At 52.8% G+C, this 11,364-nt stretch overlaps 1 protein-coding gene across 1 annotated transcript; it reads right to left on the minus strand.

The window, feature by feature from the left end:
- Positions 1 to 6,042: 6,042 nt before the first annotated feature.
- ZIC2 (Zic family member 2) lies at positions 6,043 to 10,949 on the minus strand. The gene is made up of 3 exons (XM_016123128.2): positions 9,596 to 10,949; positions 7,658 to 7,821; positions 6,043 to 7,468 (listed from the first exon to the last, which is right to left on the minus strand). The coding sequence occupies exons 1-3, from the start codon at positions 10,665 to 10,667 to the stop codon at positions 7,118 to 7,120; spliced, it is 1,587 nt and encodes a 528-aa protein (XP_015978614.2). The 5' UTR covers positions 10,668 to 10,949; the 3' UTR covers positions 6,043 to 7,117.
- Positions 10,950 to 11,364: the final 415 nt, after the last annotated feature.

Here is an 11,364-nt window from a genome sequence, read left to right on the forward strand (position 1 = left end):
TCTCAGATTTCACTGCTGCTTATAGGTACCAAAGAAAATATTACATTTATGTAAAGTGGTGAATTAGCTGGCCTAAGAATTCACTGCTATATTGAAACACTTAGACTCTGTGGTTGGCAAAACCACTGCCAAATCCTGGAGTCTTGAGAAATGGGAATGTTTGGAGATGGAATGCACCGGTTTGAAATAGAAAAGGAGTTCAGTGCCTGAGGAAAAGATGCAATTGTCAAGAGGAAGTTTAAAGGCCAAGGACATACGAAGTCTTTGAAACAATAAGGGTGAGGGAGTCAAGAAGCAGTTCCCCAAAGCCACACTGAAACAATTTATTTTATAGGATCCCCTACATTTCCAGAATTAGTGAGCAGAAGAAGTGCCACGCTGGGCTGTGGGCTCTCGCGTTCTCACGGGCACAAGACGGAGAAAGTCAAGTTGACATGGATCTCTTTCGCCTGGGCATTTCAAATGAAACTATAAGGAGGAGGGCGGGGAGAGAAGGAGACAAAACCAAGCTCCAACAGACAGACTCCAGCGAAGTCTGCAATAAAGATTAACTGGAAAAAGGAAGTCTATAGCAATTAAAACTCTACCCTAGCTCATTAGTATTCATGACCGAATGTCCAACTTTTCTGTTTATCTTTCTCCCAGGATCAATATCGGAGCAGCGTGGGCCTGGGAGGAGCCCAAGCCCAGCCCTGCGTGCGCTTGACCTTTCGCGCCCTCCCTACAGGTCAGAGCATCTTCAGAACAGCCCAGTCAACACCGCGCCCATGCTCATTAAAGCCACCATTCATCTGCCGGAGGGGAGAAGGAGGGGTAACAGGCGCGGGACGGGGGGACGGGGTGGAGGAAAGGCAGTGGGCAAACAGACACAACCGGCTCCCAAGAGTTTTGAGAAACCACACTCCGCAACACCAACCACTGTGGGCCAGGAGAAAGAAAAGGGAAAAAAAGAGCCGCATCTGCAGTAAAGGATCCAGCGCGGCTCCTGGCCAGGACTTCGCTGGCTCTGCCAGGTTCCAGACATGAAATTGTTTTTTTTTGGGGGGAGGCAACATAAGAGCCTCCTCCCCACGAGAGAACCCCACGCCCACCCTCAGGTCCGCGGGTCGGGAGCCTCCCCAGGCCTTCGCCGGCCTCTAAGGAGCAACCTAGGAGCGCAGCGTTAACTACGATGATTATCTTTGACATTATTAACATTGCTATTATTTCTACCCCCCACCTTCTCTGGCGGCGCAACGCTTCCTTCTGCTCCTTGGAATCACCGCCTTGGCCTCAGGAACAGGAAAAAAACAAAAAACCAAAAAAACCCTGGCTTCTTCAGGTGGCTAGAAAAGGAAGATGCTGAGGCAGGGATTGGGGAGCAGGAGTTGTGTGTGTTGTTGTTAGGGGAGGGACAGAGGGGGCCGGGGGGTAATAGTCAACTCTTCTTTTCCTCCTTCCTGGTTTAACTGAGAGGTGAGGAGATGCACACACACACACACACACACACACACGCACACGCACATGCGCGGGCGCGCGCACACACACACACACCAACGCACTCCCAGGGTCTGAGGGCACAAGGGCAGGCTAGACAGTTTGGCCCCTCACATTCCCCGGGGAAGTGGGCCTGAGAAGCCCCAACTGCAGTATCTCCCACCCAGCTTAGTCTTACACTTGTGGTTCCAGGTGTGGGCCTCGGAAGTGCGGCCTGAGCTATAGACTCTTAAAGCCAAGTTGGTTCCAGGACACTGGGCACCTGGCCCCCTTGGAGGCAGGCTGAAGGGGGGAGGGTAGCTGGGAAAGATGGAGGGGTGAGAGGAGCATCTCTTGATGGGTCCTCCCGCTACCCACCCCAATCTCTGCAATTCAAGTCCATCCCACCCCTGCAAGCCCATGGCTGGGGGATACAGAAGGAGGTAAGCATGTAAGCATCTGTGACTGCATGTGTTGTGTGTTGGGGCATGGAGAGAGAGAGAGAGAGAGAGAGAGAAGAGAGATTCTGTTTGTGTGTATGTGTATGTGTGTCAGTCTGTTTGTCCGTCTGTTTGCACGCAGGCAAGTCAAGGAGTGCCTCCAGGTCTAGCCCGGTAGCTGCGCAGAACCTCATTCCGAATGTCGGGACAAGTGGAATGCTGAGGCAGGACGAGGGCAGGACCCAGGGCTGGAGACCAAGTGTGTGTCACCTCTTCAAAAGCTCGTCTGCCGCTGAAAACACAAGGGAAACGTGGGAGGGCGACAAGGTGGCCCCAGCACGGACAGTTCCGGGACTGAGCCCTGTGGGGGCGGTGCAAGAAGGGAAAACCCCAGCCCGTGGTCCTCTGCCGGAGCTCTGGGCCCAGGCAGCTAAGGGGCGGGGTGGGGCGTGGACGTTGCAGCCCCAGTCGCCCCACAAATCTTGACCATGAACTCGAACCCTCAGGCCGCCTTGGTTATGGTTTATAGAAGTTGTCACTCGTAACACCCTGTTCAAACTGCTATGGCTGCCTTTGTTCTCAGGCGCCCTGTGGGATGGGTCTGAGGGTTTATGACCAATCACCCGATCCAGTCTAGGAGGATCTAGATTCTTTCCTAAAATAAAATCCCAACAATAATGTGTTGGGGGATGGAGAGGGAATTTAGAGAGTAGGGTAACATTTCTCCAGGCCTTTTCTGAACTGCCAGTTAAAAATAGAAACTATTCATTGCGGTTTGCTGGGGGTAGCAGTGGGCGAGGAGCTCCAAGTTTCTGTGGAACCAGAGCGATATTATCAGACTATAATCAGTCAATTCACCAGTATTTATTGAACGTCTACTTTGGCTCCCGAGGGTTGCTTTCCAGTGAACGTGTCCACTTAAGTAAAAACGCATCCAAGGGTTCAACCAAGCTTTGGTGGGTGTTATTTTGAGACCTTTATTTCTTAGCTCTTGGACGCAGGCCTAGCGCGCTCTTTGCGTGTATTTCGATGGCGTGATATAGGGGAGGGTAGGACTCAAGTCCTTAGTGAGTATTTGGTGAGTCCCCCCATGTTCCGGTATGCTAATGGTGTGCTCGTCAGGCACCTACCGGAACGCATCTCCCCCAGTCCCGCAGACCTGGTCAGGCGACAGCTCTCCTTGAAAACCCAAGCCTCCCTAGTCCTCCGCGCTCCCCCGCCCCCAATGCGGCAGAACAAGGAGGAAGATAGCGAGACCCGAACCTCCGGTCCAGCCTGTGATCTGCTCTTGATCTCCGAGTTTTGTGTGGAAAATACATCACTTGGGACTGAAAACATCCGTCTGAAAAAGAGACAAAGGGGCCGGGGATAGGGGGGAGTAGAAAGAAGAGAGAAGGTGCCAGGAGAAAGGAAAGGGGTCGGGACGGCGTGCGACGGGGTGTGCTGGACCTGGGACCTGTTTCCATTACTCGCGATCCGCGGGGCCTCGACCCCAGCAGCCTTCCCTACTTCGCCCCCGGAGCAGAACGGACCCGGCCTCTGCTCCAGGAGTGACCTCCTCCCCCGCCCGGGACTTCAGGGTACATCAGTGAACCGGGAGAAGCTGATACCGATGCCAGTTATCATTGTAGTCATTAATAATGCAGTGAGGATTACGATAATTAATAATAATAATGATGGGCCTCCCGAGGGGGCTCCAGCTGCCTCCGGATAAAGCGATTCTCGCGTTGAGGGCAGTTATTCGGTGGTAGATGGAACCGAGCACGAAGGAAGGGAGCGAGCTTGGGCACTCTGAAGTTCAAGTTGACGGCGGTGGCAAGGAGAGACGATCCTCGGGCCGGCAGTCGGGTCTCCCTGCGGGCTACGAACCACACCCCGGCTCTGGTTCCCTGAGGAGGCGAAGACTGGCGTCAGTTTTGTGGTTCTGGAGTCAAGACAAGGGCAGGTTAGAATTCAGGTCCGTTTAGATGGGGAGATTAGAGTCGGGCGTAAGGGAATTGCCTGCACGCCCAGGCCCAGGCCCAGGCGCCTCATTGCCGCTCAGGACCTAGGGCCGTCAGCCCCCGCTCTCTTTCTAAGTTGAGCAATTCTGACATCTTTGATACCCGTACACTTCTGCTATCCTCCCCTCCTCCCCATCATGTCTTCGGGGTTCTAAGTGCCAGTGCCGAAGAGAAAGGCAGAGGTTGGGCTTCGCTGTCGGGTCCATAACTCGTAACTCGTTTGGACAAAGCGGTAAGACTCAGGGGCCCGGAGAACTGGGAGCCATTTTGCGAGAAAGCTGCTCTCATCTGCTCCTCTCATCCTGGAGTGGACTAGGAGTCCGAAGGCTGTGATCTTCCTCCTCACATCATCCCCTTTCCCATTTTTATATGCTACTGATAAGTAGGATAGCACCGGAGACCTAAGGGAGCCGCTGATAGCTGTCTGACATTCAGATCTGTAGAGCCATCTAGCCTAGGCTGTGAAATCATTCTCTTGTTGTTATTTTTCTTCTTACCCCAAATGAGAAGAAAAGCCCTAAGGCTTTGAGCTTATATGATACCAAAGCCATCCCCCCCCCCACCCCTGCCCAAATCCAAGAAGGATTTGAGCGGTGTCTTACAGCCAGTCATTTATACAAACATACACAAAGTTTAAAACACATACCATCTCATTTCATTCAAGTTATGACAAATTTTTAGTCTGCTTCCTTTGCTCCCTTCCCAAGGATGTGGGGTGTTGGAAAACCCTAAAGGATTTTCCTCACAGCTTATAATGTGTTCAATGAAATCTCTCAAGGATCAGTAACATATGCCAATTATTTTAATAATTTTCCTTAATATTATTAGGGGTTATAAATTTGATTTTAATAGAAGGTTGATTGCTTCAGGAGTTGGCCTTGGGCAGTTCACAGGGCCACTAGGGAGGGCTAACCCAGTCTCTGTCAACCTCTAGGACACACACACACACACACACACACACACACACAGAGCCCCCAGGGTTGAAGTCTTTCCCTCTGCACTGAATTGGTGTAGTGGCCTCTGAGAGGTCAGGGTTGCCTTTCTCTTACCAAGCTGCCCTCTGGCCTGTCCCCGCGGATCAGTGGAGGACCAAAGGGAAAGGAGAAGCAGTGGTCTCCGTGGTAGCCACCCGTGCTCTCCATCTCCTCCCACAGAGCCCTACATGAGTTTAGCAATCTTATGGAGGTGTTGCTAAGTCGCCTAAATCTTTTCACCACTGGGGCAGCCAGGGCCTTTGGAAGCTATAGGGATACTCAAGGAGATATCTCGATGGCTCAGGGACTTAAAAAGAATTTTCCTCATTTCTATGCTTTGATTAAAATTATTTCTGCCTTTTTCCTTAAACACCTTGTTTGAAAATTCAATAAACTCTTGTGGGGGAGGAGAGTGAGGCTGCAAACCTTATAGAAAGCTGGTGGTTGGTTCTCTGTCTCTTCCACCTTGCTATTTTAGTCATTTTTATTCTATCTCACTGAATTCTTGATGAGGTTCCCTTTCATTTGGGGGCAATGGTTAACGGCTTTCCTAAATGAAAAGGTGGTCTATTTTATCACCTTCTCTTGAACATTCTGCTTATGGGTGTGCAGCAGCGTGCAGATAAGCAACATTTCTTGAGTAAGCTCTGTTAAATATTTCAAGAAAAAAACTTTTGGTAGAAATAGTCCCTTAAACTTTAATCGTTGGGCCAAGTTCAAAAACAAAGCACTCAGCTCAGTTTTAAACATGCAATTAAAAATAACTGTACCTCAGCTTTTCAGAGGGAGGGAGAGGAAAGGGGGCAGGGATGAGGGAAAACAAAGAATAAGGAAATATTTAGTGCTCTTAAATCCAGTCCAAATAGCTGAAAGAATGGCATTCCCTCAGATAATGGAGCCATTAGAAACTCTGAACGTTCCTGCCGCCATTCCTCACAGGGGCTTTCCAAAAATTTAATTCACTCTCAGCTACAAAACAAAGGACGGCGAAAAGAATTTTGAGACTTTCTGCCAAAGGGGTAGTTTGGCCCCGTTTCTTTGCATGCATGCACCTTCCTCCCCAGAATGAGGTGGTGCCTCATTTATTCAAGAAACTGAACTATATATATCCGTGTTGACCCTCAGCTGCCACCTTCCCATTTTATTTAATAACTTTGCTAGAAGAATTAGTATGTTCATGCAGTTTCAACACATTTTATTATATTTCTGTATGCATTACTTTCAAAACATATCACAAGAAATGATCAAACCACTTAAAACCTTCAAATAAAAAATCTGAAACAGTTTATGCCCACAATTGTACATATTTATAGTTAAGAAACATTCTTTATAAATATTGTTTCCTCTGTAGCAAGTTAATACCATAATTTAATTACAAATGGATAAATATGGTAACGGGTATTTACAGAAGGGAAGGTGTTATGACGGAAAAGCTAACGGCACAACGTTTACCCCCCCACCCCAATCTTTCATACAGGAACTAACAAATTGAACTTGCAAAAGCACTAAAACATCACATGTAAACCCAGCTAACAGAAAAATACATTCACAAGCATTGGTGGTAGTGGTGTGTATGTGTGCTGTGGATCAGTGTGTTGAAGAAACAGAAGGGAGACTTTGGCACGGCTCGTTTTTTTCCAGTCTATAGTTGCATGAAGTTTACAATCAAGTTGCCTCATGGAAAGGAACACAATATTCAATATCACGATACAAAATAAACGATTTTCTTCCACATTACTTAAAAAGAAACTGGGTAAACTAAAATGAGGGGGGGGGGCGAAGTTCATCACTTGGAAAAGGAAGGGAAGGCAGGGAGGAACGCAATCTGGAGTTAGAAATAGACAAACTTCTATACACCAAGAAGCCGTTAAAACCACCTCCGAGAAGGAAGAAGTCTGCTATGTACACAGTTAGACAACTGGGAATGGGGTGAAAAAGAAAGCAAGCATGGGGAAAGGTAATGGGGGTTTGGTTCAATAATTTTATGGTTATTTATTCATTTATTTATTTATTTAATATTTTCAGCTTCAGAGACTCTGGAAAGGGTATTTTTTTCTTTTCTTGCCTAGGCCATTTAAAAAAAGAAAAGGAAAAAATTTTTAAAAATCTTTCTGCTGGTAAAATCATTTTCATCATCATAAAAATCAGGTTCGTAATTTTAATAACACAATCAAAGGGGGCCAATGGCGCGGGAGGGCGGCTGCGCCAGGGTGGGGACTAGGAAAGGGAGAGAGGCCCAGGGCCCTCACACGTACCATTCATTGAAGTTGGAGGAGAGGCCGCTGTGGCCCCCGGCTGTCCCGCTGCCCCCGCCAGAGCTGCCGCCGCCCCCGCCGCCCGCCCCGCCACCCCCGCCACTGCCTCCGCTAGAGCCGCCGCCCGCGCCGCCGCTGCCGGAGCCTCCGCTCCGGTGCACAGCGGACACCGCCGCCGCCGCTGCGGCAGCAGCCGCCGCTGCAGCTGCCGCCGCCGGGGAGAGGTTGGAACTGCTCTGGGGCTCAGTGCTGGGGGACACTAGCCCTGGAGGCGTGGATGACTCGTAGCCGGAGCTGGCAGCTGGGGAGGACTCAGAGCCCTGCGGGGAGGACTCATGGACCTGCAAGACAAAAGTCGGGAGGGGAGACCAAAGGGGACTGGGTGTGAGTGCAGCTGCTGTGGGGCCAGTCTCCCGGAGGAGCATTCCCAGAAATGACCCTGCCGCCCTGGCCCCGGGGAACCCTGGCCTTCCCAGGCCAGCTAAAATTGTCCCGGGTGGTTGCCCTTCTCCCGGCCACCCCGGTGGTACCTTCATGTGTTTCCGCAGTGAACTGGGGTGCGTGTACGACTTGTCGCACATCTTGCACAGATAGGGCTTATCGGAGGTGTGGACATGCATGTGCTTCTTCCTGTCGCTGCTGTTGGCGAAGCGCCGGTCACAGCCCTCAAACTCACACTGGAACGGCTTCTCCCCTGTGGACGGCAAACGGCGCTTGCTGTGGACATCGAGCCTCCCGCCACGTCCCACGTCCCATGTCCCACGTCCCCCCACCGTGCCGGCCCCCCGAGGGAGTAGGAAGGACAAGGACCAGGGTCCCTTAAACAGGTCGGGTTCCCTCTGTGGCAGAACTAAGATAAAATTAATGGCCTTCGCAACCCACAGTCCTGCTTATTTATTTTATATTTTACTTTTCTTCCACTAAAGCCCATTTCCTCAAGTTTATAACGAATTTGGAGTAGCACCTGGCCTTGCCCGCATTTCTATGGGGTTTCTTGGATTTACAGCATCCAACAAGTTAGTCTCGCCATGGATAAGCTGTTATTATGACAAAATATTTGGGGCATTATCAAAATCACACAGGCTGCTGGGCTGCTGTCGGTTTCTCTCTGGGGCCAGTAAGCAATTAGATTTGGAGTTGCTGTGTGTTGTTTGGAGACCGGGCTGTGGATAGTGACTGAGCCAGTATTTTTCATCCAAAATTCTGCAAGTTAAATCAGTTGTAATTCTAGTCTCATTCCCAGTTAAAAAAAAAATAAGTCGGGAAAAAGGTAAATATTAGGAATAAGACAGCGTTCTAGCGATTGCAGAGGCACACACTAAGCACTGGGGGTGGGAACGTCAGCAAAGGCTTTCAAAACCTCCCTGTTTAATTTTCTGGCGGCTCCTGCATCCTGTTGCCAGAATTCCAAATGCGTGGAGTCATTTAGAGGTGTGAGAACTCAAACATTGTTCCACTTGGAAAGGGAACCATTTAACGTTAAATTCCATTAGCACCTAAATTGTTTTTTAAAGACATCCGCTCAGACACAGGACTCGAAAGCAAGCATTTCATGCAAATAAATTTCTCAAATTTTAAACCTTGTTAAAAGCTTGTCTCGCACCTCACCTCCCTCCCTTCCCGGAAGAGAACAATAGGCCGCTGGCGCATCCCCACTTTGGAGTAAATATTGACGGGGGAAGTTGCTAAAACATTTGGCTTTCTTTTAGAAAATCGTCTGGCACGACTTTGGCTGGGACCTGGTTCTAGATGAATAATCTATGAGGCGAGAGGCGCGTTCTTTCGCGGCTCTCTCTTGTCACGCGATTGCGCCTCGGAGCTGCGCTGCCCCGGGCACTCGCTGACCAGGTTGTAGGTCCAAGTTTGAAACTGCAAACCCTCTGGTGCTCATTAGAGAATTTCACAAACCACTGCGAACCCACCGTAAAGTCCCGCGACCCACCCCGAGATGGGCTTTTAAAACGAGATGCTTTACTGCTTCGGCTCACACCAGACTCATTTAGTGGGTAACAGTTCCGGGAAAGACGTTTGGACACCGAGTAAAAGAAGTGGGGAAACACACAAGCCACTCAAACACAGACACACAGCCGGAGCAGAAAAGCACATTCAGACAAGCTGGCAAATCCTCTCTAGGCTCTATTCCCGGGCATCGAGTTGGAGAGTTTTATTTTGTGCGCTCTACTTAGAACGGAAATTATTAACCGGGCTGAGCAAACGAAGGGATTGCATCACCCAAATCATACATTTGATGTTACACTGGTCATTTAAAACTCAATTTCCGCACATGGAAAAACCCAGCCCAGTAATATTATTTCGTTCTCCAACAAAAACAAGCCGCTGGCTCTCTCGCACACACAAAAACATCTCCCGTCCCAGGGCAGGGGCGTGCTGTCGGTGCGTTTCTCTCAGGAAACCACTTACGGCCTCTCCCAACTCCGTGCCCCGTCCCTGTCCCGGCCCGCGGTTACCTGTGTGGGTCCTTTTGTGTATCTTAAGATTCTCCGAGCGCGCGAAGACCTTGCCGCAGCCCGGGAAGGGGCAAGGGAAGGGTTTCTCGCCTGTGTGCACGCGGATGTGATTGACCAGTTTGTATTTGGCCTTGAAGGGCTTGCCCTCGCGCGGACACTCCTCCCAGAAGCAGACGTGGTTGCTTTGCTCTGGGCCGCCGACGTGCTCCACGGAGACGTGGGTCACCAGCTCGTGCATGGTGCTAAAAGTTTTGTTGCAGCTCTTCTTCGGGTTGCTCAGCTGCTCGGGGTCGATCCATTTGCAAATGAGCTCCTGCTTGATGCACTGCTGCCGCATGTAGCGGAAAAAGGCACCAGGGTGGTGGTGGTGGTGGTGATGGTGGGCCGCGGCCGCTGCCATGTTCATACCCATGTTCATATTCATTGGGCCGTACTGGTTGTGGAGCTGCGCCGCCGAGTAGGGGTCGGTCCGCGGGCTGGCCACCTGGCGGTACTGCTCCGATCGCCCGAACACCTCGCCGGGCAGCCCGAGGCGCATCTGCCCGTTGAGCACATTCTGTGAGCCGTGCGGCCCGTGCTGCTCAGGGAGGCCGGGGAAGAGGAGGTGGCCCTGCGCATCTGAGTGCGCGTGGTGCAGGCCGCCTGCTCCCGGCCCAAACAGCCCGTGCTGCCCGCCGCCCGGTGCCGAGTCCCCGAAACCGCGGCTACGGAACAAGAAGTCCCGCGTGGAGTTGAAGGGCGGCCCAGAGTAGGAGCCAACGTGCGCGGCATGGGGCCCGAGTGCGGCGGCAGCGGCAGCTGCCGCAGCGGAGCCCGGGTAGGCGCCGGGGCCCTGCGACGTGAACGCCGAGCTCTGGCCCGGAGACAGCTCGTGCGCGCCCGGGTTGAGCTTGAAGGCGCCCATGTGTGCGGCCGCTGAGTCCACGAAGCCGTTCTGTGCCGCCGCCAGGCTCAGTTCGCGGTCCTGCATTTCGGCGGCTGCCGCCGCCGCTGCTGCTGCCGAGTGGTGATGGTGGCGCGCGAAGCTGCCCACCCCGATGGCCGGGAACTGCGGCCCCGCGTCCAGGAGCATGGCCAGTGCGCCCGCCCGCCCCGGCGAGCCCCTTGCCTCCTAGGTTCCCACTCCCGATCCGCGCGCAGTGCGTCCAGCGGCCGCCCGGCTCCGAGCGCAGGCAGCGGTGGTGGTGGCGGCTTCAGCCCTGGGAGCCGCGCTCCTGGCTCCCGCCGCCTCCGCCGCCGCCGCCGCCTGGATCTGCTTCGGGAGGCCGGGAGCGGAGCAAAGGCGCGGAGAGGAAGAGGAGGAGGCGGCGGAGGCTCAGGAGGAGGAGGAGGAGGTGGAGGAGGAGAAGAGTCCAAAGCCAGGCGGAGAACCAAAGTGTATTAAAGGAGCTGTGGCGGGGGCGGGCGGGCAGGGCAGGGGAGGGCGGGCGGGAGGAGGGAGCAGTAGGGAGGTGTGGGGAGCTGAGCGAAGAGGGGGGATGACGAGGGGCAAGCGCAGCGCTGCGGCCCCCACCCCTGCGCGCACTCGCGCGCGCACGCACACACTCTCGCACGCCTTGCGAACCCCAGGCCAGGAGGCGCCAAAAGGCGCCCGCAAAATGAAATCACGGGAGTTGCGGGGCCACGGTGCCCGAGCGCGGCGGCCGTGCGCCGGCCAGGCAGACCCGCGAGGAGAAAATGAGAACGCAAGCGAGCTCCGCACTCGGCATCGGGATCCGCTGTGCCCGCAGCTCCACCTGACCGCCGCGGTGGCGCTGGGGCGGAGGGTG

This window comes from Rousettus aegyptiacus, unplaced genomic scaffold (assembly GCF_014176215.1).
Source record: "Rousettus aegyptiacus isolate mRouAeg1 unplaced genomic scaffold, mRouAeg1.p scaffold_m13_p_11, whole genome shotgun sequence".
Taxonomy (NCBI): Eukaryota; Metazoa; Chordata; class Mammalia; order Chiroptera; family Pteropodidae; genus Rousettus; species Rousettus aegyptiacus.

Excerpts from the sequence above, each read along its gene's own strand:
- ZIC2 (XM_016123128.2), bottom strand. The coding sequence starts at position 10,667 with ATGCTCCTGGACGCGGGGCCGCAGTTCCCGGCCATCGGGGTGGGCAGC. Across the intron at positions 7,822-9,595 it reads ACACAAAAGGACCCACACAG|GGGAGAAGCCGTTCCAGTGT; the intron begins GTAACCGCGGGC and ends TGCCGTCCACAG. Across the intron at positions 7,469-7,657 it reads CACTGCGGAAACACATGAAG|GTCCATGAGTCCTCCCCGCA; the intron begins GTACCACCGGGG and ends TTTGTCTTGCAG.